This window comes from Salvelinus fontinalis, chromosome 23, assembly GCF_029448725.1.
Source record: "Salvelinus fontinalis isolate EN_2023a chromosome 23, ASM2944872v1, whole genome shotgun sequence".
NCBI lineage: Eukaryota > Metazoa > Chordata > Actinopteri > Salmoniformes > Salmonidae > Salvelinus > Salvelinus fontinalis.
This window is the reverse complement of record NC_074687.1, coordinates 31,450,336-31,477,831: the sequence shown is the minus strand read 5'-3', so window position 1 is coordinate 31,477,831 and position 27,496 is coordinate 31,450,336. Positions and strand designations below refer to the sequence as shown.

Genomic DNA, 27,496 nt, shown 5'->3' with positions numbered 1-27,496 from the left:
GGAACGTTATTCAAGATTTATGTTAAAAACATTCTAAAGATTGATTCAATACATCGTTTGACATGTTTCTACGGACTGTTCCAGAACTTTTGGACATTTCGTCAGGTTTTAGTGAACGCGCTTCCCTGACGTTGGATTTGTATACCAAACACGCAACAAAAATAGCTATTTGGACAAATGATGGACATTACCGAAAAAAATGAACATTTCTTGTGGAAGTGGGAGTCCTGGGAGTGCATTCCGACAAAGATCAGCAAAGGTAAGTGAAGATTTATAATGCTTTTTATGAGTTTTGTTGACTGCACGATTTGGGCGGGTAACTGTATGGCTTGCTTTGTGGCTGAACGCTGTTTTCAGATTATTGAATATTGTGTTTTGCCGTAAAGCTTTTTGAAATCTGACACAGCGGTTGCATTAAGAACAAGTGTATCTTTAATTCTATGTAAAACATGTATCTTTCATCAAAATTTATGATGAGTATTTCTGTTGCTGGGCTCTCCGATTGTGCAATCAAGTAAATGAGTTGTGGAAATATAAGATTTGTAAACAAATGCAAATTAATTTGTGCTAGCCTTCATTTCACCATATAAGTATTGTTTACATGACTCTTATCTTACTTTGTAAAGTAAGTTCATTTTAAAATACTTAATTGTGCATTGCAAAATAACATTGCAGGATCGAGTAATCTATTCTAAATTAAAGATCTGAGATATCATTGGATATCACTTTCCATCCAACATGCATCTATTGTACACAATCATATCTATACAGAACCATTTAAATGTAGGGAGTGAAATACTTAAAGCTGAATTGCCCTGAGTAAAAGAAAGAGAAAAACAGACGAGTATTGTTAACATTTTAAAATGAATTTAATCAACAATTTTCGTTCAACGTTTGAGGAAATTACATAGACATGCTGTCCATGATACACCTCATGCTCATGAAGCTCATGCTTCCCATTCCCATGCCCATATCTCTGAAGCTCCTGTGCTCTCCGGGCCTCATGTACATCTGCCTGCCTCTATAGTGGGGCTGCTCGTACATCAGCCAGTGGCCGTCCATCACGTTGCAGGACTGGCAGTCAGACATACGGTAACGCTCCTGGATGGAGTCACAGTATTCCATCATCTCGTGCATCTGACCTCCAAAGTTCTCCCTCTCGTAGATCCTCATCCTGAAATCTCCTCTATGCTGTTAGGGGAAAATAACAGGTTTAATTGATCAGAGAAGTTATATATAAATCCTTTGTAATATGAGTTTTATTTTCAATGACAAGATACGTCTATTTTAATATGACACAGTTGAAGTCGAAAGTTTACATACACTTAGGTTGGAGTCAATTAAACTCGTTTTTCAGTTTTCGGTTAGGACATCTACTTTGTGCATGACACAAGTAATTTTTCCAACAATTGTTTACAGACAGATTATTTCACTTATAATTCACTGTATCACAATTCCAGTGGGTCAGAGGTTTACATACACTAAGTTGACTGTGCCTTGTAACAGTAAGCTTCTGATAGGCTAATTGACATAAATTGAGTCAATTGGAGGTGTACCTGTGGATGTATTTCAAGGCCTGCCTTCAAACTCAGTGCCTCTTTGCTTGACATCATGGGAAAATCAAAAGAAATCAGCCAAGACCTCAGAAAAAGTCTGGTTCATCCTTGGGAGCAATTTCCAAACACCTGAAGGTACCATGTTCATCTGTCCAAACAATAGTATGCAAGTATAAACACCATGAGACCACGCAGATATCATACCGCTCAGGAAGGAGAGGGGTTCTGTCTCCCGGAGATGAATGTACTTTGGTGCGAAAAGTGCAAATCAATCCCAAAACAAGAGCAAAGGACCTTGTGAAGATCCTGGAGGAAACGGGTACAAAAGTATCTACATCCAGAGTAAAACGAGTCCTACATCGACATAACCTGAAAGGCCATTCAGCAAGGAAGACGCCACTGCTCCAAAACCGCCATAAAAAAGCCAGACTACGGTTTATAACTGCACATGGGGACAAAGATCATACTTTTTGGAGAAATGTCATCTGGTCTGATGAAACAAAAGTTGAACTGTTTGGCCATAATGACCATCGTTATACTTGGAGGAAAAAGGGGGAGCCTTGCAAGCCGAAGAACACCATCCCAACCGTGAAGCATGGGGGTGGCAGCATCATGTTGTGGGGTTGCTTTGCTGCAGGAGGGTCTGGTGCACTTCACAAAATAGATGACTTCATGAGTAATTAAAAGTAGGTGGATATATTGAAGCAACATCTCAAGACATCAGTCAGGAAGTTAAAGCTTGGTCGCAAATTGGTCTTCCAAATGGACATTGACCCCAAGCATACTTCCAAAGTTGTGGCAAAATGGCTTAAGGACAACAAAGTCAAGGTATTCGAGTGGCCAATACAAAGTTCTGACCTCAATCCTATAGAAAATGTGTGGGCTTAACTGAAAAAGTGTGTGCGCGAGCAAGGAGTCCTTCAAACCTGATTCAGTTACACCAGCTCTGTCAGGAGGAATGGGCCAAAATTCACCCAACTTATTGTGGGAAGCTTGTGGAAGGCTACCCGAAACGTTTGATCCAGGTAGTGGTCTATCAGGGCCCTGTCGTTCCATCCCGCTCGGTGGCCAGGGTCCTGAAGTCCAGGCCGAACTCCTGGGCGCTCCTCATCAACTGCTTCAGGTGTAAGAGACGTTCACGTGAACTCCTCGAAGTGGTCCAGCGCCGCATCTCCTTCTACCCACACGACTTTAGCCCACTCCAGGGCTTTCGCCGAGAGGCACAAGACGAGGGCGGACACCCTCTCACGTCCCGAAGGAGCTGGGTGGACGGTCCCCAGATACAGGTCCAGCTGCAGCAGGAACCCCTGGCAGCGTGCCGCCGTCCCATAAAACTCCCTGGGAAGGGCGAGACGAATCCCACTGGGACCGGGTGCAGGGGAGGCGAGTAGTGGAGACCCCTGTTGTGCTGGTGGGGGCGCTGGAGGGACTCCCTGTCTCGCCCAGCGGTCCATAGTCTGGACGACGCAATCCATGAAGCATCGCCGCTTCACCTTTGGGCCAGGTTGTATATTAAAGTTCTCCTGTTATCACCCATCTCTGATCTCCTGCGCCTGACTTCCGGGCCACCAGTCACTCACCCCACAATGGGGGCACCCGCTCCTGCTGACTCCATTGATAGGTGTGGAATTCTGTAACTGGGTGTATGACTGGTTGGCGGGAAGTCAGGCGCAGGAGAACAGAGATGGGTGATAACAGGAGAACATTAAAACTTCTTATGGCTGCATCCCGCTACCGGGATCGATATGACAGCAGCCAGATAAAGTGCAGGGCACCAAATAAAAAAAACAGAAATCTCATAATTGTAATTCCTCAAACATACATGTGTCTTATATCATTTTAAAGGTAATCTTGTTGTTAATCCCACCAATGTGTCCGATTTCAAATATTTTCAGCAAAAGCACTACAAACGATTATGTTAGGTCACCATCAAACCACAAACAGGCACAGCCATTTATCCAGCGAAAGATAGCAGTCAGAAAAAGCAGAAATAGAGATAAAACTAATCACTAACCTTTGATTATCTCCATCAGATGACACTCATAGGACTTCATGTTACACAATACATGCATGTTTTGTTTGAAAAAGTTCATATTTATAACAAAAAATCTGAGTTTACATTGGCGCGTTAGATTCACTAGTTCCAAAAACATCCAGTGATAGTGCATAGCCACATCGTTTCAACAGAAATACTCATCATAAATGTAGATGATAATACAAGTTATACACATGGAATTATAGATACACCTCTCCTTAATGCAACCGCTGTGTCAGATTTAAAAAAAACGGAAAAAGCTAATCATGCAATAATCTGAGACGGAGCTCAGAACAATAGCCAAATTAGCCGCCATGTTGGACTCAACAGAAACCAGAAAATACATGATAAATGTTTCCTTACCTTTGATGAACTTCATCAGAATGCAGTCCTAGGAATCCCAGGTCCACAATAAATGCTTGATATGTTCGATAATGTCCGTTAATTATGTCCAATTAGCTACTTTGGTTCGCGCCTTCAGTAAACAATTCTAAAGTCAAAAAGCGCCTGCACTATAACGTGACGAAATGTCCAAAAGTTCTGTAACAGTCAGTAGAAACATGTCAAACGATGTACTGAATCAATCTTTAGAATGTTGTTAACATACATCTTGAATAACGTTCTAACCAGAAAATTAAATTGTCTTCAGAAGAGCGATGGAACGGACGTCCTCCTCATGTGAAGACGCATGGTGAATGCATGATCAGCTCGTGGAAATGATTACTCATTCCTGTCTCCTTCGGCCCCCCCTTCACATTAGAGTCATCAGACAAAGTTCTGTTGACTATTGACATCTGGTGGAAGCCGTAGGAAGTGGAAACTCATCTATATCTGGGTGAAAATCTGAAACCTCAGAAGCAATTCAAACAGGAAGTGGAACTTTTCAGGTTTTTGCCTGCCATATGAGTTCTGTTATACTCACAGACATAATTTAAGCAGTTTTAGAAACTTCAGAGTGTTTCCTATCCAATATGAATAATACTATGAATATATTAGCAACTGGGACTAAGGAGCAGGCCATTTACTCTGGGCACCTCTGTGCACCTTTCATCCAAGCTACTCAATACTGCCCCTGCAGCCATAAGAAATTAATATACACCCTGGCCCAAAGGCACAGGCGAGGCAGCACAAAGCACAACCACGGTAACATGAACAAAACAAACAAACCTAGCGCAAGCCAGCCTATAGCGTAACACCCTACACAAAGAACAATTCCACACACAGACATGGGGGAAGCAGAGGGTAATATACATTTAGTCTGATGAGGGAATGTGAACCAGGTGTGCGGGGAAACAAGACAAAACAAATGGAAAATGAAAGGTGGAGCAGCGATGGCTAGAAGACAGGAGACGTCGACCGCCGAACGCTGCCCGAACAAGGAGAGGGACCAACTTCGGCTGAAGTCGTGACAGTTTGTTGCACTGCTTTGCTTTATCTTGGCCAGGTCGCAGTTGTAAATGAGAACTTGTTCTCAACTGGCCTACCTGGTTAAATAAATGAAATGCACATTTTTATATTTGGTAACACTTGCTTATTTTCCATCGACTCCAACCCCATTTGATACATTGAACGTATGTGGGTAAAGTAGTGTCTACATAGGGGTACAGGTTGTGAACACACACAAAAGCTCTGACAAAGGCATTGAGGCCGATACCTAAAGCTTAATAAAGAGTAGTGATACTAGCAAGAGCAGTGTGCGGGTTTCTTCTTTTTTCTCATCTTATTCAACTGTTACCATGCACCTGCAACAAAGATAGCTCAGATGTGCGAGTGCCTTTTGAATTTTGATTATTATAATATACAACAGAAAATAAATGAGTTGTAAAAATAATTTGCTTAACAATGTACACTTGTATTGGCATTCTTCCAATACAAGTGCACATTAATACATATATATTTAGGTCATCGTTTAGGTATACATTGATACCTTGTACAACTTTTATACTTGTTTGCTGCATGTCTAATTACACCTTGACCGTGGTTTTATAGATATGAGATTTGTAAACAAATGCAGATTAATTGTTGCTAACCCTCCTCCCACCCTATAATTATTATTTTAGATAACTCTGTTATCTTTTTACATTTTCTAAGTGAGTTTATTTGAAAATCATTACAATTGTGCATTGCAAAATAATATGTCAGGATCAAGTAATATTTTCTAAATTAAAGATTTTAAATATCACTAGATATTATTTTACATCAGCATACATCTATTGTGAACAAACAGATATCTACACAGAAATTTGAAATGCTAAAGATGTAGGAGAGTGAAATAATGAAATGTTTAAACATGGAGTGCTCTGAGTAAAACAATCACAAAAATTAGAAAATGTAGCAGTTTTAAAATTTTGAAATAAATTTAATCAACAATTTTGAGAAAATTACATAGTCATGTTATCCATGATACGCCTCATGCTCATGAACCTCATGCCACCGCTCATGCCTCCCATTCCCATGCCCATATCTCTGAAGTTCCTGTACTCTCCAGGCCTCATGTACATCTGCCTGCCTCTGAAGTGGGGCTGCTCATACATCAGCCAGTGGCCGTCCATCACGTTGCAGGACTGGCAGTCAGACATACGGTAACGCTCCTGGATGGAGTCACAGTCGTCCATCATCTCGTGCATCTGACCTCCGAAGTTCTCCCTCTCGTAGATCCTCATCCTGAAGTTTCCACGGTGCTGTTATTTGGGAAATACAAATATTTGAAATAATTACTGACTACACCATACTGTTGATAAGCTCACAGGGCCAATATGATTTGTGTGATTATGGACTTCACACAGCTACTTCTAGTGGGACTGTTACAGCAGCCTCAATATCATATGGCTTACCATGGGGATCATGCGGCAGGACCTGATACCATCGGTAATTCCCATCATACTCTGGTAGTCTGAGTACTCTCCCCTCCTCATGAAGAACTGGTTTCCCATGTAGTTGGGGCGCTCGTACCCCATGAAGCAGCCGCTCTGAACCCTGCAGGATTGGCACCTGCTCATGTAGGAAGACATGTCAGGGCAGTCGGAGCTGCACTCATAAGAGCGGCCCTGGAAGTTCCTCTCCTCGTAGAAGGTGGCCTGAAAATAAAAGGGAATCATATCTTTGAATTAAACAATTGTAGGAAACAAACATTTTAGAGGAATTTGCAGCGCTATTTAGTCCCACTGGTAACCAGGTTATTGGGATAAGTAAAATTATCATGTTGTAGTTAGGGGTGCGTAGAGCACAAGAGCCCTTTTGTATAACAAGCTCTGAAAATGAAAGTAAAAATAATTCTAAGAAATCTTGTCAGTGCTTACCCTGCCCATGTTCATGCTGGTGTTGGACATATTTGCTCACTGTGCTGCTGGTTGCTGCTCCTGAACTGACTTTCTACCTGGTTTAACCCTTTCTTTTATACCTGACCAAACCTAAAGAATCCCTAGCTCCATTGTTCAAACCCCTGCATCAGCATCATGCTCTAGAGGCCTACTGAGGCTACTGAGTTGACGTCCACATTTTCAGGGACTGGATCCCTCAGTCTTTAGAAAGGCTATTTCTAAATTGACTGTTTCTCAAACAAAGTAACAAAACTGTTTGAGAGTTTACAACAGTTTGAAATGGAAGGTTCTCCATACATTGTGCAATACTTTTTTGAAAAGGTTTGAAAGATGCCTTTTTTAAATGCTGGTATAATGACTCAATGTTATAGTAGAGGAAATCACACACATGGTTTTAAGAGTGAAAATCTTTTAGGTTTAACTATGTATTACTCATCTTTTGTTCAGTGTGCTGACTTAACGTAGACAGACATTCCTAAACAGTGAATACATAATCAATTGTGAGTAGTTACTTAACTAACCTTTGTGGTTCATAACTATGATACTAGAGAAACTGTTACAAAACTTTAAATAGCATTGTGTATTATAAAAAATATTTCCAATAAATCAATCATCTTTACATTTTTTAATTCCTCTTAAGGAGATTGAATGGGATCTTATTAAGCACTTACAAATTTGTAACATATTTTACAATTTTGTAATTGTTAACATATCATACATATTGCATCTCCCCCAAAATTCAAATAATGGATGATGATGTTCCCTATTTTCAGGGATACGTTTTGACTCGTGAGTGCTACTGGCTGAAATTATACCGTACCTTTCTGGCATTACTTTAAGTAACACCGAAAAAAGTAAATTAGGTAACACTTAGGTAAGGGTCTGTAAAGGGTTTACACCCCTTAATGTCGATGTCCAGGCCCCCTAGAAATCTAATTAGCTCAATAAAAAAATCCCAATACAAGCCTGTCAGTTTAAGCTACAGATATCTGTTTTTTTGCATTGGATGCGTCTCAAATAACCACATCCCCTACGTATGTCACTCTTCCGCATCTGTAGTGAAAGGTGACAGAGCTAGAGTGGTGTTTGTCAGACCATGAGACATTCCAAAAATCAGTCTTCTCGCAAAATTGTCTGTAGCATCCGAACGGTTCGGCCTAAAAACTATTATGACCCCTCTATGGAAAGATGAGATTCTATGACCCCCACAGGCCTCACAAGACTCGTCTGAAGGTCCCCCGGTACCAGATGAAAAAATGAATGGAAGTATATATGGAGTCTGTTTAGTGCCAAAAATAAGGTGTTAAATAAAGTTTCCTTATCTTTCTTATATCTCTCAGATATAGGACAGAGACTTCAGAACAAACTTCCTTTAGATTTTTTTGAGGGACTATCTGTTGTTCCATGTAGTGAATCTGTTATTCAACGCGTTTGTATGGGCTAATAGCAGTAAGGCCACATATTTGTTTTCATCAAATATTTTTTACATATTTTTTTGATACTTAAAGTGTCTTAAAATTCCAAATCAAATAGCTAAATGATCCTTGGTCTGACGTTCTTAAAAAAATCCATATAGCTCAGTAGAACCCCCACCCCAAACACACACATTTTATCAATCTGAACACACACACACTCATTATTTAGCTCACCATTTTGTTCTTCGAATCAAATACAGTTTGATTTGTCACATTCTCCGAATACAATAGGTATAGACTTTACCTTGAAATGCTTACTTGCGAGCCTTTTCCACACAATGCAGACTTAAAAAGTAAGAACATTTGCAAATAAAGTAGAAAATAGTAACACACTAAATAACTATAATGAGGCTATATACAAGGAGTACCGGTACCGAGTCAATGTGCAGGGGTACAAGGTAGTTGAGGTAATATTTACATCAGTGGCGGTCGTTGACGTTTAAGTTGAGGGAGGACAACATATTTTTTCATGAGCATGGCCTTATTTCTATTACAGCATACTGGATGACTGTCATTCATTCCATTCAACCAGCTCAATGTGACATCGATAGACAGGCATTTTCAAGTCCTGCCATAGAGTTTCAAGTCGATTTAACTTTTACCGCCTCAGAAACCCGGATCCGGGATCACCCCCCCCCCCCCACACTGATTAGCATCGCTAGCATAGCGTCACATTTAAATAGTAGCATCTAAATATCATTAAATCACAAGTCCAAGACACCAAATGAAAGATACAGATCTTGTGAATAAAGTCACCATTTCAGATTTTTAAAATGTTTTACAGGGAAGACAAAATATGTAAATCTAATAGCTAACCATGTTAGCAAAAGACACCCTTTTTCTTTGTCCACCATTTTTTCTCAACACCAGTAGCTATCACCAATTCGGCTAAACTAAGATATTGATAGCCACTAACCAAGAAAAAACCTCATCAGATGACAGTCTGATAACATATTTATGGTATAGGATAGGTTTTGTTAGAAAAATGTGCATATTTCAGGTATAAATCATAGTTTGCCATTGCAGCCACCAACACAAATCTCACCAAAGCGAATAGAATTACTACAGAGAGCAACGTGTATGACCAATTTACTCATCATAAAACATTTCATAAAAATAGACCAAGCATAGCAATGGAAAGACACAGATCTTGTAATTTCAGACAATATTTCAGATTTTCTAAGCGTTTTACAGCGAAAACACAATAAATCGATAAGTTAGCATACCACATGTGCAAACGTCACCCCAGCATGAATTCAAGCCAAAGGGAGCGATATCGTTATCATCGCCAAAAGATATAAATTTTTTCACTAACCTTTTCAGAATTCTTCCAATGACACTCCTGTAACATCATATTACAACATACATATATTGTTTGTTCGAAAATGTGCATATTTAGCCATAAAAAAACGTGGTTATACAATGAAAATAGTAGCAAATCAAGCCTCAACATGTCGGACGCCATCTTTCATAGTGATCTAGTTTAATCGAAAGCTAATCATATACTTGACTAAAAAATACAGGGTTGACAGGAATCGAAAGACAAATTAGTTCTTAATGCAATCGCTGATTTACATTTCTAAAATTATCCTTACTGTGCAATACAGGGTTCGCCAAGCGAAGCTATAGCAAACAAAATGGCGGATATATGCATTTAAAATATTTTGACAGAACAACGATTTATCATATTAAATATTTCTTACTATGAGGTGATTTTCCATCAGATTCTTGGGCAATGCATCCTTTCTTGGGTCTAATCTTCTTTTGGTCGAAAGATGTCCTCTGTCCGTCGAAATGCCCACTAACGTTCGACCGGGACCCCGAAATGTGCCCAAAGCTTCAAAGAGCATCACATAGAAATTCCTCAAAATCGCACTAAACGGATATAAATTGCTATAAAACGGTTTAAATGAACTACGTTATGATGTTTCTAACTCCTATATCGAATTAAATTACAGACGGATACATTTCACGTTGATAACCGAGCCTCTGAAAATGGCATCCCGAAGTCCTCTTCTGCGTAATGGCCAGAGTCGAAAGGGGGGCTACCCTCACTCCTTGGCCTTTTATAACCTCTGAGAGCTACGCAGAAAGCCCATTCCACTTCTCATTGGTTACTGACATCCAGGGGAAGGCGGGTGCAGTTCATGTCGTTCCATAGGATATACACAGACTTTCAAAACTGATCTGAAATCAGAGCTTCGCTCTCAGACCATCGCAGTACCTGTCATGGATTTCGCTGTAGAAAGAGTTCTGGGTCACCCACAGACAAAATTCCAACGGCTATAGAAACTAGAGAGTGTTTTCTATCCAATAGAATTAATAATATGCATATTGTACGATCAAGAATTGAGCACGAGGCAGTTTAATTTGGCGACACCCAGAAATAAAAAATGCTAATTGCGCCACCTATTGACAAAAGGTTAACCTGTCTAGGATCAGCGTGGCGCTAGCGGCACACCCCCCCCCCCCACTGAAAAACCAGTGCCGCGAAATTCAATTATTATTATTTTTTTTAATATTTAACTTTCACACATTAAAGTCCAATACAGCTAATGAAAGACACAGATCTTGTGAATCCAGTCAACATTTCCGATTTTTAAAATGTTTTACAGGGAAGACACAATATGTAAAGATGTACATCTATTACCTAAAAACACATTAGCATAATCCACCATCTTTTATTTGTCCACCAACACCAGTAGCCATCACCAATTCGGCTAAACTAAGATATTTATAGCCCCTAACCAACAAAAAAACTCATTAGATGACAGTCTGATAACATATTTATGGTATGGGATAGGTTTTGTTAGAAAAAAGTGCATATTTCAGGTAGATGGCATAGGTTACAATTGCACCCACCGTCACAAATGGAATAGAAAAACTACTTAGAGCAACGTGTTTACCTACTTACTAATCATCAAACATTTCGTAAAAATACACAGCATACACGAATCGAAAGACACAGATCCTGTGAATACAGACAATATTTCAGATTTTCTAAGTGTCTTACAGCGAAAACACAATAAATCGTTATATTAGCTTAGCACATAGCAATTAGCAGCCCAGCATTGATTCTAGCCAAAGTGAGCGATAAAAGTCAACATCGCCAAAAGATATTAATTTTTTCACTAACCTTCTCAGAATTCTTCCGATGACACTCCTGTAACATCACATTACAACATGCATATACAGTTTGATCGAAAATGTTTATATTTAGCCACCAAAATCATGGTTAGACAATGTGAAATGTAGACAAGCTGGTAAAGAAAAAGTCCTTGCGCCACTTAGACAGTGATCTACTCTTATACATAAATACTCATAAACGTGACTAAAAAATATAGGGTGGACAGGGATTGATAGACAATTTAATTCTTAATACAATTGTGTTATTACATTTTTTAATTTATCCTTACTTTTCAATACAGTTTGCGCCAAGCGAAGCTACGTCAAAAAACATGGCGTCCTAAGCCACTAAAATGTTTCGACAGAAACACGATTTATCATAATAAAAATGTCCTACCTTGAGCTGTTCTTCCATCAGTATCTTGGGCAAAGGATCCTTTCTTGGGAGGAATCGTCTTTTGGTGGAAAGCTGTCCTCTTGCCATGTGAAAATGCCAACTGCGTTCGGGATGAACTGAAAGCGTGCCCACCTATTCACAGCGTTAAAGAAATAAATGTCCCAAAATCGCACTAAACGGATATAAATTGCTATAAAACGCTTTAAATTAACTACCTTATGATGTTTTTAACTCCTATAACGAGTGAAAAGATGACCGGAGAAATATAACAGGCTAAACTAATGCTTGGAACAGGAGAGGGTCGGTGTCCTCCACGCGCATTACGCAGCAAGAAAAGACTTGCTAGCTACAGGGTTTTTTCATTTGTAGTGCCTGTGAACGCGCAATCGACCCCATTGGAATCGTCATCACGTAAAGGCATCCAGGGGAAGACGTAAGAAGTGTCCGTATAGTCATAGCAATGACAGTGCCCTTTTAACTGACTTCAGAAGAGTGGCCAACATTTCTCAAATCTGACTCCATGTCAGGGAAATTGCTGTAGAATGGGCTCTGTTCCACTTAGAGACAAAATTTCAACTCCTATAGAAACTATAGACTGTTTTCTATCCAATAATAATAATAATATGCATATTGTACGATCAAGGATTTTGTGGGAAGCCGTTTCAAAAATTAGCCAAATTAGCATAAATAGTCTAAACAGCGCCCCCATCCCCAACAGGTTAACTCAAAACTGTAACTCGAACACTCAGGAACATTCAATGTTGTCTTGGTAAGCAACTCCAGTGTAGATTTGGCCATGTGTTTTAGGTTATTGTCCTGCTGAAAGGTGAATTTGTAGATTTGGCCTTGTGCCTTAGGTTATTGTCCTGCTGAAAGGTGAATTAGTCTCCCAGTAGATTGAACCAGGTTTTCCTCTAAGATTTTGTCTGTGCTTACAGCTGTATTCGTGTCACACCCTGGCCTTAGTTATCTTTGTTTTCATTATTTTAGGTACGTCAGGGTGTGACATGGGGAAGTTTGTGTGTTTTTTGTATTGTCTAGGGTGTTGTATGGTTTAGGGGGTTTAATAGAGTAGATGGGTTAGTGTTCAGTGTAGGTATCTAGGAAAGTCTATGGTTGCCTGAATTTGTTCTCAATCAGAGACAGCTGGTTATTGTTGTCTCTGATTGGGAGCCATATTTAAGGCAGCCATAGGCTTTAGCTTTTGTGGGTAATTGTCTATGTCTAGGTTGAACGTTTGTTGCTTGTGTGTGCACTAACGTTTGTAGCTTCACGGTTGTTTTGGTTAGTTTGTGTATAGTGTTTGTTTCATGTTTTTTCCCTCTCTTACAAAATAAAGAGATGTATTTTGCACACGCTGCGCCTTGGTCCACTGTCATTCAAGAAGACGACCGTGACAATTCGATTTCTTTTTAACCAAAAAACTCCCTAATCCTTGCCGATGACCAGCATACCCATGACATGATGCAGCCACCACCACGCTTGAAAATATTAAGAGTGGAACTCAGTGATGTGTTGTGTTGGATTTGCCCCAAAAATAATGCTTTGTATTCAGGACAAAACTGTAATTCCCTTGCCATATATTTTTATTCTGTACAGGCTTTCTTCTTTTCACTCTGTCATTGGGTTAGTATTGTGGAGTAACTGCAATGTTGTTTAACCATCCTCAGTTTTCTCATACAACAAACATTAAATACTGTAATCCCTGAGCAGTTTCCTGCTTCTCTGGCAACTGAGTTAGGAAGAACACCTGTATCTTTGTAGTGACTGAGGGTATTGATACACCATCCGCAGCCTAATTAATAACTTCACCATAACTTCACCATGCTCAAAGGGATATTCAGAGTCTACTTTTTGATTTTTTACACATCTACCTATCGGTGTCCTTCTTTGCAAAGGAATGAAAACGTTCATGTCTTTGTGGTTGAAAATGTGCTTGAAATTCACTATTAAATTGAGGGACCTTACAGATAATTGTACATGTGGGGTACAGAGATGGGGTAGTTATTCCAAAATCACGTTAACCACTATTATTGAACACGGAATGAGTCTGTAACACAACAAAATAAGGAAAAAGGGAAGGGTGTGAAAACTTTCCGAAGGCACTGTAATAAATAGTGTCAGCAGAGTATGTGGACAGTGAAATGGTGTGTGTGGCATCAATATGCATGTCTGTGTGTGTGTGTGTGTGTGTGTGTGTGTGTGTGTGTGTGTGTGTGTGTGTATATATGTGGGTGTGTGTGTAAGTGTGTGTTCGAGTGTGAGTGGAATATGTGTGAGTGTGTGTTTGTATAGTCCTGTGAGTTTGCATAGTCAGTGTAAGAGAGTCATTGCAAAAAGGGTCAATGCAATAGTCTGTGTAGCCATTTGATTAACTGTTCAGCAGTCTTATGGCTTTGGGGTAGAAGCTGTTCAGGTGCCTTATGGTCCCAGACCTGGCGCTTCAGTAATGTTTGCCGTGCGGTGGCACCTTGAACAGTCTATGGCTTGGATGGCTGGGGTCTTTGACAATTTTCTAGGCCTTCCTCTGACACCGCCTGGTAAAGAGGTCCTGGACGACAAGGGGGATCGGCCCCGTCTGCACCACCCTCTGTAGCACCTTGCGATCGATGGCGGTGCAGTTCCCATAGCAAGTGGTGATGCAGCCAGTCAATATGCTCTCAATGTTGCAGCTGTAAAATGTATTTTCAACCTGAGGGGTAAGAGGTGCTGTCGTGACTTCTTCACACCTGTGCTGGTATGAGAGGATCATGTTAAGTCCTTGGGGATGTGGACACAGAGGACCTTGAAACTCTCAACCTGCTCCAGTACAGCTCTGTCGATGTGGATGGGGGTGTGTTCGGTGCGCTGCGTTCCCTCTAGTCCATGATCAGGTCCTCTGTCTTGCTTACATTGATGGAAAGATTGTTGTCCTGGCACTACACTGCCAGGTCTCATCGTTGTCGGTGATCAGGCCTAACACCATCGTGTCATCCGCAAACTTGTTGATGGTGTTGGAGTTGTGTGTGGCCACACAGTCATGGGTGAACAGCGAGTACAGGAAGGCACTAAGCACACACAACTGAGGGGCCCCGGTGTTGAGGCTCAGCTTAGCTGATGTGTTGTTACTGACCCTCACTACCTGTGGGTGGCCTGTCAGAATGTCCAGGATCTAGTTGCAGATTGAGTTGTTCAGTCCCATTGTCTCGAGCTTGGTGATTAATCTGGTGGGGACTGTAGTGTTGAACTTTGAGCTGTTGTCAATTAACAGAATCTTCACATAAGGTAGGTATTCCTTTTGTCCAGGTGGGAGAGAGCAGTGTGGAGTGCAATAGAGATTGCGTCGTTGTGGATCTGTTGGGGCTGTATGCAAATTGGATTGGGACCAGGGTGTCTGGGATGATGGTATCGATGTGCCATGACCATCCTTCGATGCATTTTATGGTTACAGGTGTGAATGCTACAGGATGATAGTCGTTTAGGCAGGTTACCGTTGAGTTCTTAGGAACATGGACAATGGTGGTATGCTTGAAACATGTTGGGATTACAGACTGAAACAAGGAGATGTTGAAAATGTCAGTGAAGACAATTGCCAGCTGGTCTGCGCATGATCACACAGTCGCCCGGGGCAGCAGGGGCTCTCATGCCTTGTTCAGTGTTGTTTGCCTCGATGTGAGCATAGAAGGCGTTCAGCTCATCTGGGAGGTTTATGTCACTGGGTTTCCCTTTGTAAGAATATTTTAAGATAATACACAACGCAGAGGACTAACGGTCAAGAGGGAATTAACGATAAATGAAAATAGTGTTTTTTCTGTAATAGGGAATTAATGATCAATGGGTCAGAGACATGGGAGGAATTTTTCTAGGCATTGAGCCTGAAACAGGATGCTTGTTATTTGGCCATTGGCTCAGTTTTATTGCAAGGAAATCTAATTGGTCAACTCTTTGAATAAACCTATTTTATTGCCAGTGCAGTAGGATTCAATATTAGTCCTACAGTATATTGACATTTATCATGTTTGATGGCCTGTCGGAGATCGTAGCGGGCTTTCTTGTATGCGTCCATGTCCGTATCCTGTTCCTTAAATGCGGTAACTCTAGTCTTTAGACAGGTTTGTATACTACCTGTAACCCATGGCTTTTTTCTTCTTCTGATAAATCCCTGAACAATATTCAAGTCTGTGCTAGAGAAGCAATCTTGTAGCTTAGCGTCCGCTTCATCGGACCACTTTCATAATGAGTGAGTCACTAGTACTTTCTGTTTGAATACTGCATGTCTTCCCAGTAGCCTACTTGGTGTATGAACTGCTGACTGCTCATAACTTCCAAATTATTTTTGACACATCAACCTGGATCAAGGGGCAGGGCAATTTGTGATTTGTTTTGGTGACCAGTGACTGTATTGTAGGATGAGTGGTTTCACCTCTTTTCTGAGTGTATATATCCAGCTTCCCAGGCTCCATGTAGCCTACTTGATGTGTGAACTGCTGACTGCTCATAACTTGCAGATGATTGTTGACGCATCAACCAGGATTAAGGGAAAGGGCAACTTGGGACTGTTGTTGATTTCATAATCAGTGGCTGTATTGGAGAGTGAGTGTTTTTTTCCTCTCATTGGCAATCAGCAAATAGTACAGGGAGGTGTGCACTTTATCTCTGCTAGGCAGTTAACAATTAGTGTTAGTACTTCAGTCTCTATGCACTATGAGTGTGTTTTCTATACCTGTTCGCTCCTCTCCCTGTAGGCTTTACAGACGGTCCCCACCCCTTGGCTGCAACCCTTCTAATTTTGTGTACTCTGCGCACACAACCAATGTGGAATCCGGGTCTCTGGAAGTGTTTGGAACTGCCGATCTGCGGTCAAGAACACCGAGTTCATTTCAGCCTATGCTGCTCTTCAGTCCCTTGACCTTTTGGCCCTGACAGACATTGATCACCCCAGAAATCACTGCTACTCCAGCTGCTCTCTTCATCTGATTGTCGGTGGTGGTACAGGTCTACTCATTTCTCTTAACTGGAGATTTTCTCTTTTCTCCCCTTTTACCTGTCCATTTGCTCATTTGAATTCCATGCTGTCACTTGAACACTCAAGCTTAACATTGTCATTTATCGCCCACCAGGTGCCCACCAGGTGCCCACCAGGTGCCCAGGTGATCATTTCTTGATGACGGTTCACCGCTTTGTGTACTGGGCGACTTTAACCTCCTGACGTCTGCCTTCGATTAATTTCTATCCAACTCTCTCGTACCCCTCCTTGCCTCTTTTGACCTCACTCTTTCCCAATCCCCTCCAACTCAAAAGGCAGGCAATACCCTTGACGTAATCTTTACAAGACTCTGTTTGCCTGCTAATCTCAGTGCAACCCCCCTCCAGGTCTTTGATCACTTCTTTGTTTCCTTTTCTGTCTTTCCTTCCATCAACCCTAGCCACTCAGCCCCTACCCAGATGGTCATGCACATCAAAATCTTCACTCTCTCACTACTCTCTATCCTATCCTACTCTCTATCCTATCATCTCTCCCTTTGGATAAATCCTCCTCCCTTCTGCATCCTATGACTCGCACTGTCCCCTTTCCACCCGGCTGGCTCTGCCCTGTGGCTGAGTGACTCATTGCGAGCTTACAGAACAGGGCTGCTGGCAGCTGAGCAAAAATTGAGAAACTAAACTTCCAGAGGACCAATAATCCTTTCACTCCCTCGCTACCTTTTCTTCCTCTGTATCCATTGCTAAAGCCACATTCTATCACTCGAGTCAGGCGTGAAGGCAGGTTACTCAAATGAGACTGTGCTTTTCTGTGTTACGGAGGCTCTCCGAACTGCCAAAGCTGACTCTCTCTCTGTTCTCATCCTCCTAGATCTATCCACTGCCTTTGACACCGGGAACCAACAGATCCTCCTCTCCACCCTCTCAGGGCTGGGTGTCTCAGGCTCTGCACTTTCTTGGATCGCATCCTACTTGGCAGGCCGCTCCTACCAGGTGACATGGAGAGTGTTTGCACCGCACACTCACTACTGGTGTCACACAGGGCTTGGTTCTAGGTGCTCTCCTCTTCTCTCTATACACCAAGCGACTTGGCTCTGTCATATCCTTATATGGTCTCTATCATTGCTATGCGGATGACACTCAACTATTTTTCTCCCCCCCCCCACCCTGACATCCAGATGGCGACTTGCATCTCTGCGTGCGTGGCAGATATCTCGGCTTGATGTCGGCCACCACCTCAAGCTCAACCTTGACAAGATGGCACTGCGCTTTCTCCCAGGGAAGGCCTTCCCGCTCAAAGACCTCTACATGGTTTACCAGAGTGAAAATAACCTTGCCGTGACACTGGACAACACCCTCCTCTCTGCAAACATCAAAGCAGTGACTCGCTCCTGCAGGCTTATGCGCTGCTACATCTGTAGAGTATGACCCTAGCTCACAAGTCCTAACCCAGGCTGTCAGGACTGACCAAAAGAATCCAAATGGGTCAGATCAGGTTTGCAGTGACTAACTTCAATCAGACCCCCTTTCACCCATAGAGGGGGGTAGGATAGAACTAGTGGGATTTGACACTCACATCTTGTTGTAAATCAAGGGAGAAGATCCAGACCTGTGCTGTCAAAATTCACCAAAGGAATGTGCTTTTTCTCAACAGACCTTTTTCCAGCTGAAACTCTAACACATTCAAAATTGGAACAATATTTAGAATGTAGGGAATGGTCAGAGGTGATCTATAGAACACTCATTTTGTTTTATTTTGTGATGTCATAAAAAAATGTATTTGTCACATCAACTCCCTCGCCGGTACTTGATGTTGCCGGTTTACTAATCACTGGCTCTGACAACCATTGAGACTAACCTGGACTCCATCACTTCACTAATTACCTCCCCTATATCTGTCACTCCCCAGGCAGTATTGACTGTGTTTTGTCTAGATACTACTCTTGTCTTATATTGTTACATATTCATCATATTATTAAACTCACCACATGCACCAGCTTCTCAACTCCCAGCATCTGTTAGTGTCACGTTCCTGACCGGTTTTCTGTTATTTTGTATGTGTTTGACGGTCAGGGCGTGAGTTTGGTTGGGTAGTCTATGTTATGTGTTTCTATGTTGGTTAAAGGGTGACCTGATATGGCTCTCAATTAGAGGCAGGTGGTTTTCATTTCCTCTGATTGAGAGCCATATTAAGGTAGGTGCTTCACACTGTTTGTTTGTGGGTGGTTGTCTCCTGTGTCAGTGTATGTTACGCCACACGGGACTGTTTCGGTTTTGTTTGTTCGTTCGTTTTATGTAGTCAGTTTTCCTGTTCATGCGTTCTTTGTGTTTCATGTAAGTTCGTCGTCCAGGTCTGTCTACGTCGTTTGTTGTTTTGTAATTATTCAAGTGTTCGTCGTGTTTTCTGTTTTGTTTATTAAAAATCATGTCTTATCACAACGCTGCATTTTGGTCTAATCCTTACTACTCCTCTTCGGATGAGGAGAAGGAGGAGGCCCGTTACAGTTAGTTATAAAGGAAAGACTTTAACTTGCAAAGTACACACGCTACATAGCTGAAGTTTCTACACAATGGGATGTGCGTGTAATATGAATCATTTAGTGATTTTGTTTAAAGAGGTATGTGACTTGAGAAGCTATAAAATAATTGTTTTCCACAACTTTGCACAGTGAGTAATCACCGGTCAGGAGGTGTGCCAGCCGACCAGGCCCATCCCTTTCGAGCAAAAGGTATAAAATGATGGGTAAAGAAATTAACACATTGAACCATAAAAAGCGTGAAGCGGCAACTATACATTTAAAATGGTTTGAACTTTGAATCTCAATTCGAGGTGGAAACGATAAACTTACCTCCTGGACAATCACTGATTGTCTGATTAGCTGTCCTAAGTAAAGTACTTTAACTTCTTATGGCTGCAGAGGCAGTATTGAGTAGCTTGGATGAAAGGTGCACAGAGGTGCCCAGAGTAAACGGACTGCCCCTCAGTCATAGTTGCTAATATATGCATATTAGTATTGGATAGAAAACACTCTGACGTTTCTAAAACTGTTTGAATTATGTCTGTGAGTATGGCAGGCAAAAACCTGAGAAAGAATCCAAACAGGAGGTGGAAATTCTGAGGCTGGTAGATTTTCAACCAAGCTCCCATTGAAATCACAGCGAGATATGGATGAGTTTTCACTTCCTACGGCTTCCACTAGATGTCAACAGTCTGTAGAACTTTGATGACTCTACTGTGAAGGGGGGCCGGATTAGAGGAGAATTAGTCAGGTCTGCCATGAGGTGACCAATCTTTGACCATGCGCGTTCACATGAGAGGGATCTCTGTTCCGTCGCTTATCTGAAGTCAATGTAATTCTCCGGTTGGAACGTTATTCAAGATTTATGTTAAAAACATTCTAAAGATTGATTCAATACATCGTTTGACATGTTTCTACGGACTGTTCCAGAACTTTTGGACATTTCGTCAGGTTTTAGTGAACGCGCTTCCCTGACGTTGGATTTGTATACCAAACACGCAACAAAAATAGCTATTTGGACAAATGATGGACATTACCGAAAAAAATGAACATTTCTTGTGGAAGTGGGAGTCCTGGGAGTGCATTCCGACAAAGATCAGCAAAGGTAAGTGAAGATTTATAATGCTTTTTATGAGTTTTGTTGACTGCACGATTTGGGCGGGTAACTGTATGGCTTGCTTTGTGGCTGAACGCTGTTTTCAGATTATTGAATATTGTGTTTTGCCGTAAAGCTTTTTGAAATCTGACACAGCGGTTGCATTAAGAACAAGTGTATCTTTAATTCTATGTAAAACATGTATCTTTCATCAAAATTTATGATGAGTATTTCTGTTGCTGGGCTCTCCGATTGTGCAATCAAGTAAATGAGTTGTGGAAATATAAGATTTGTAAACAAATGCAAATTAATTTGTGCTAGCCTTCATTTCACCATATAAGTATTGTTTACATGACTCTTATCTTACTTTGTAAAGTAAGTTCATTTTAAAATACTTAATTGTGCATTGCAAAATAACATTGCAGGATCGAGTAATCTATTCTAAATTAAAGATCTGAGATATCATTGGATATCACTTTCCATCCAACATGCATCTATTGTACACAATCATATCTATACAGAACCATTTAAATGTAGGGAGTGAAATACTTAAAGCTGAATTGCCCTGAGTAAAAGAAAGAGAAAAACAGACGAGTATTGTTAACATTTTAAAATGAATTTAATCAACAATTTTCGTTCAACGTTTGAGGAAATTACATAGACATGCTGTCCATGATACACCTCATGCTCATGAAGCTCATGCTTCCCATTCCCATGCCCATATCTCTGAAGCTCCTGTGCTCTCCGGGCCTCATGTACATCTGCCTGCCTCTATAGTGGGGCTGCTCGTACATCAGCCAGTGGCCGTCCATCACGTTGCAGGACTGGCAGTCAGACATACGGTAACGCTCCTGGATGGAGTCACAGTATTCCATCATCTCGTGCATCTGACCTCCAAAGTTCTCCCTCTCGTAGATCCTCATCCTGAAATCTCCTCTATGCTGTTAGGGGAAAATAACAGGTTTAATTGATCAGAGAAGTTATATATAAATCCTTTGTAATATGAGTTTTATTTTCAATGACAAGATACGTCTATTTTAATATGACACAGTTGAAGTCGAAAGTTTACATACACTTAGGTTGGAGTCAATTAAACTCGTTTTTCAGTTTTCGGTTAGGACATCTACTTTGTGCATGACACAAGTAATTTTTCCAACAATTGTTTACAGACAGATTATTTCACTTATAATTCACTGTATCACAATTCCAGTGGGTCAGAGGTTTACATACACTAAGTTGACTGTGCCTTGTAACAGTAAGCTTCTGATAGGCTAATTGACATAAATTGAGTCAATTGGAGGTGTACCTGTGGATGTATTTCAAGGCCTGCCTTCAAACTCAGTGCCTCTTTGCTTGACATCATGGGAAAATCAAAAGAAATCAGCCAAGACCTCAGAAAAAGTCTGGTTCATCCTTGGGAGCAATTTCCAAACACCTGAAGGTACCATGTTCATCTGTCCAAACAATAGTATGCAAGTATAAACACCATGAGACCACGCAGATATCATACCGCTCAGGAAGGAGAGGGGTTCTGTCTCCCGGAGATGAATGTACTTTGGTGCGAAAAGTGCAAATCAATCCCAAAACAAGAGCAAAGGACCTTGTGAAGATCCTGGAGGAAACGGGTACAAAAGTATCTACATCCAGAGTAAAACGAGTCCTACATCGACATAACCTGAAAGGCCATTCAGCAAGGAAGACGCCACTGCTCCAAAACCGCCATAAAAAAGCCAGACTACGGTTTATAACTGCACATGGGGACAAAGATCATACTTTTTGGAGAAATGTCATCTGGTCTGATGAAACAAAAGTTGAACTGTTTGGCCATAATGACCATCGTTATACTTGGAGGAAAAAGGGGGAGCCTTGCAAGCCGAAGAACACCATCCCAACCGTGAAGCTTGGGGGTGGCAGCATCATGTTGTGGGGTTGCTTTGCTGCAGGAGGGTCTGGTGCACTTCACAAAATAGATGACTTCATGAGTAATTAAAAGTAGGTGGATATATTGAAGCAACATCTCAAGACATCAGTCAGGAAGTTAAAGCTTGGTCGCAAATTGGTCTTCCAAATGGACATTGACCCCAAGCATACTTCCAAAGTTGTGGCAAAATGGCTTAAGGACAACAAAGTCAAGGTATTCGAGTGGCCAATACAAAGTTCTGACCTCAATCCTATAGAAAATGTGTGGGCTTAACTGAAAAAGTGTGTGCGCGAGCAAGGAGTCCTTCAAACCTGATTCAGTTACACCAGCTCTGTCAGGAGGAATGGGCCAAAATTCACCCAACTTATTGTGGGAAGCTTGTGGAAGGCTACCCGAAACGTTTGATCCAGGTAGTGGTCTATCAGGGCCCTGTCGTTCCATCCCGCTCGGTGGCCAGGGTCCTGAAGTCCAGGCCGAACTCCTGGGCGCTCCTCATCAACTGCTTCAGGTGTAAGAGACGTTCACGTGAACTCCTCGAAGTGGTCCAGCGCCGCATCTCCTTCTACCCACACGACTTTAGCCCACTCCAGGGCTTTCGCCGAGAGGCACAAGACGAGGGCGGACACCCTCTCACGTCCCGAAGGAGCTGGGTGGACGGTCCCCAGATACAGGTCCAGCTGCAGCAGGAACCCCTGGCAGCGTGCCGCCGTCCCATAAAACTCCCTGGGAAGGGCGAGACGAATCCCACTGGGACCGGGTGCAGGGGAGGCGAGTAGTGGAGACCCCTGTTGTGCTGGTGGGGGCGCTGGAGGGACTCCCTGTCTCGCCCAGCGGTCCATAGTCTGGACGACGCAATCCATGAAGCATCGCCGCTTCACCTTTGGGCCAGGTTGTATATTAAAGTTCTCCTGTTATCACCCATCTCTGATCTCCTGCGCCTGACTTCCGGGCCACCAGTCACTCACCCCACAATGGGGGCACCCGCTCCTGCTGACTCCATTGATAGGTGTGGAATTCTGTAACTGGGTGTATGACTGGTTGGCGGGAAGTCAGGCGCAGGAGAACAGAGATGGGTGATAACAGGAGAACATTAAAACTTCTTATGGCTGCATCCCGCTACCGGGATCGATATGACAGCAGCCAGATAAAGTGCAGGGCACCAAATAAAAAAAACAGAAATCTCATAATTGTAATTCCTCAAACATACATGTGTCTTATATCATTTTAAAGGTAATCTTGTTGTTAATCCCACCAATGTGTCCGATTTCAAATATTTTCAGCAAAAGCACTACAAACGATTATGTTAGGTCACCATCAAACCACAAACAGGCACAGCCATTTATCCAGCGAAAGATAGCAGTCAGAAAAAGCAGAAATAGAGATAAAACTAATCACTAACCTTTGATTATCTCCATCAGATGACACTCATAGGACTTCATGTTACACAATACATGCATGTTTTGTTTGAAAAAGTTCATATTTATAACAAAAAATCTGAGTTTACATTGGCGCGTTAGATTCACTAGTTCCAAAAACATCCAGTGATAGTGCATAGCCACATCGTTTCAACAGAAATACTCATCATAAATGTAGATTATAATACAAGTTATACACATGGAATTATAGATACACCTCTCCTTAATGCAACCGCTGTGTCAGATTTAAAAAAAACGGAAAAAGCTAATCATGCAATAATCTGAGACGGAGCTCAGAACAATAGCCAAATTAGCCGCCATGTTGGACTCAACAGAAACCAGAAAATACATGATAAATGTTTCCTTACCTTTGATGAACTTCATCAGAATGCAGTCCTAGGAATCCCAGGTCCACAATAAATGCTTGATATGTTCGATAATGTCCGTTAATTATGTCCAATTAGCTACTTTGGTTCGCGCCTTCAGTAAACAATTCTAAAGTCAAAAAGCGCCTGCACTATAACGTGACGAAATGTCCAAAAGTTCTGTAACAGTCAGTAGAAACATGTCAAACGATGTACTGAATCAATCTTTAGAATGTTGTTAACATACATCTTGAATAACGTTCTAACCAGAAAATTAAATTGTCTTCAGAAGAGCGATGGAACGGACGTCCTCCTCATGTGAAGACGCATGGTGAATGCATGATCAGCTCGTGGAAATGATTACTCATTCCTGTCTCCTTCGGCCCCCCTTCACATTAGAGTCATCAGACAAAGTTCTGTTGACTATTGACATCTGGTGGAAGCCGTAGGAAGTGAAAACTCATCTATATCTCGCTGTCATTTCAATTGAGAGCATGGTTGAAAATCTGACACCTCAGAAGCAATTCAAACAGGAAGTGGAACTTCTCAGGTTTTTGCCTGCCATATGAGTTCTGTTATACTCACAGACATAATTTAAGCAGTTTTAGAAACTTCAGAGTGTTTTCTATCCAATATGAATAATACTATGAATATATTAGCAACTGGGAATAAGGAGCAGGCCATTTACTCTGGGCACCTCTGTGCACCTTTCATCCTAGCTACTCAATACTGCCCCTGCAGCCATAAGAAATTAATATACACCCTGGCCCAAAGGCACAGGCGAGGCAGCACAAAGCACAACCACGGTAACATGAACAAAACAAACAAACCTAGCGCAAGCCAGCCTATAGCGTAACACCCTACACAAAGAACAATTCCACACACAGACATGGGGGAAGCAGAGGGTAATATACATTTAGTTTGATGAGGGAATGTGAACCAGGTGTGCGGGGAAACAAGACAAAACAAATGGAAAATGAAAGGTGGAGCGGCGATGGCTAGAAGACAGGAGACGTCGACCGCCGAACGCTGCCCGAACAAGGAGAGGGACCGACTTCGGGGGAAGTCGTGACAGTTTTGTTGCACTGCTTTGCTTTATCTTGGCCAGGTCGCAGTTTTAAATGAGAACTTGTTCTCAACTGGCCTACCTGGTTAAATAAATGAAATGCACATTTTTATATTTGGTAACACTTGCTTATTTTCCATCGACTCCAACCCCATTTGATACATTGAACGTATGTGGGTAAAGTAGTGTCTACATAGGGGTACAGGTTGTGAACACACACAAAAGCTCTGACAAAGGCCTTGAGGCCGATACGTAAAGCTTAATAAAGAGTAGTGATACTAGCAAGAGCAGTGTGCGGGTTTCTTATTTTTTCTCATCTTATTCAACTGTTACCATGCACCTGCAACAAAGATAGCTCAGATGTGCGAGTGCCTTTTGAATTTTGATTATTATAATATACAACAGTAAATAAATGAGTTGTAAAAATAATTTGCTTAACAATGTACACTTGTATTGGCATTCTTCCAATACAAGTGCACATTAATACATATATATTTAGGTCATCGTTTAGGTATACATTGATACCTTGTACAACTTTTATACTTGTTTGCTGCATGTCTAATTACACCTTGACCGTGGTTTTATAGATATGAGATTTGTAAACAAATGCAAATTAATTGTTGCTAACCTTCCTCCCACCCTATAATTATTATTTTAGATAACTCTGTTATCTCTTAAAATGTTTTATGTGAGTTTATTTGAAAATCATAAAAATTGAGCATTGCAAAATAATATGGCAGGATCAAGTAATATTTTCTAAATTAAAGATTTTAAATATCACTGGATATTATTTTACATCAGCATACATCTATTGTGAACAAACAGATATATACACAGAAATTTGAAATGCTAAAGATGCAGGAGAGTAAAATATTGAAATGTTTAAACATGGAGTGCTCTGAGTAAAACAATCACAAAAATAAGAAAATGTAGCAGTTTTAAAATGTTGAAATAAATTTAATCAAAAATTTCCGTACAACCTTTGAAAAAATTACATAGTCATGTTATCCATGATACGCCTCATGCTCATGAACCTCATGCCACCGCTCATGCCTCCCATTCCCATGCCCATATCTCTGAAGTTCCTGTACTCTCCAGGCCTCATGTACATCTGCCTGCCTCTGAAGTGGGGCTGCTCATACATCAGCCAGTGGCCGTCCATCACGTTGCAGGACTGGCAGTCAGACATACGGTAACGCTCCTGGATGGAGTCACAGTCGTCCATCATCTCGTGCATCTGACCTCCGAAGTTCTCCCTCTCGTAGATCCTCATCCTGAAGTTTCCACGGTGCTGTTATTTGGGAAATACAAATATTTGAAATAATTACTGACTACACCATACTGTTGATAAGCTCACAGGGCCAATATGATTTGTGTGATTATGGACTTCACACAGCTACTTCTAGTGGGACTGTTACAGCAGCCTGAATATCATATGGCTTACCATGGGGATCATGCGGCAGGACCTGATACCATCGGTAATTCCCATCATACTCTGGTAGTCTGAGTACTCTCCCCTCCTCATGAAGAACTGGTTTCCCATGTAGTTGGGGCGCTCGTACACCATGAAGCAGCCGCTCTGAACCCTGCAGGATTGGCACCTGCTCATGTAGGAAGACATGTCAGGGCAGTCGGAGCTGCACTCATAAGAGCGGCCCTGGAAGTTCCTGTCCTCGTAGAAGGTGGCCTGAAAATAAAAGGGAATCATATCTTTGAATTAAACAATTGTAGGAAACAAACATTTTAGAGGAATTTGCAGCGCTATTTAGTCCCACTGGTAACCAGGTTATTGGGATAAGTAAAATGATCATGTTGTAGTTAGGGGTGCGTAGAGCACAAGAGCCCTTTTGTATAACAAGCTCTGAAAATGAAAGTAAAAATAATTCTAAGAAATCTTGCCAGTGCTTACCCTGCCCATGTTCATGCTGGTGTTGGACATATTTGCTCACTGTGCTGCTGGTTGCTGCTCCTGAACTGACTTTCTACCTGGGTTAACCCTTTCTTTTATACCTGACCAAACCTAAAGAATCCCTAGCTCCATTGTTCAAACCCCTGCATCAGCATCATGCTCTAGAGGCCTACTGAGGCTACTGAGTTGACGTCCACATTTTTAGGGACTGGATCCCTCAGTCTTTAGAAAGGCTATTTCCAAATCGACTGTTTCTCAAACAAAGTAACAAAACTGTTTGAGAGTTTACAACAGTTAGTAACAGCCTTGAAATGGAAGGTTCTCCATACATTGT

At 41.5% G+C, this 27,496-nt stretch overlaps 2 protein-coding genes across 2 annotated transcripts; both read right to left on the bottom strand.

The window, feature by feature from the left end:
* Positions 1 to 5,935: 5,935 nt before the first annotated feature.
* On the bottom strand, positions 5,936 to 6,959 carry LOC129821530 (gamma-crystallin M3-like). Its single transcript, XM_055879201.1, has 3 exons — positions 6,891 to 6,959; positions 6,426 to 6,668; positions 5,936 to 6,272 (listed from the first exon to the last, which is right to left on the bottom strand). The coding sequence occupies exons 1-3, from the start codon at positions 6,918 to 6,920 to the stop codon at positions 5,973 to 5,975; spliced, it is 573 nt and encodes a 190-aa protein (XP_055735176.1). The 5' UTR covers positions 6,921 to 6,959; the 3' UTR covers positions 5,936 to 5,972.
* Positions 6,960 to 26,209: 19,250 nt separating this feature from the next.
* LOC129821123 (gamma-crystallin M3-like) lies at positions 26,210 to 27,228 on the bottom strand. Its single transcript, XM_055878442.1, has 3 exons — positions 27,163 to 27,228; positions 26,698 to 26,940; positions 26,210 to 26,544 (listed from the first exon to the last, which is right to left on the bottom strand). Exons 1-3 carry the CDS (start codon positions 27,190 to 27,192, stop codon positions 26,245 to 26,247), a joined length of 573 nt encoding a protein of 190 aa, XP_055734417.1. The 5' UTR covers positions 27,193 to 27,228; the 3' UTR covers positions 26,210 to 26,244.
* Positions 27,229 to 27,496: the final 268 nt, after the last annotated feature.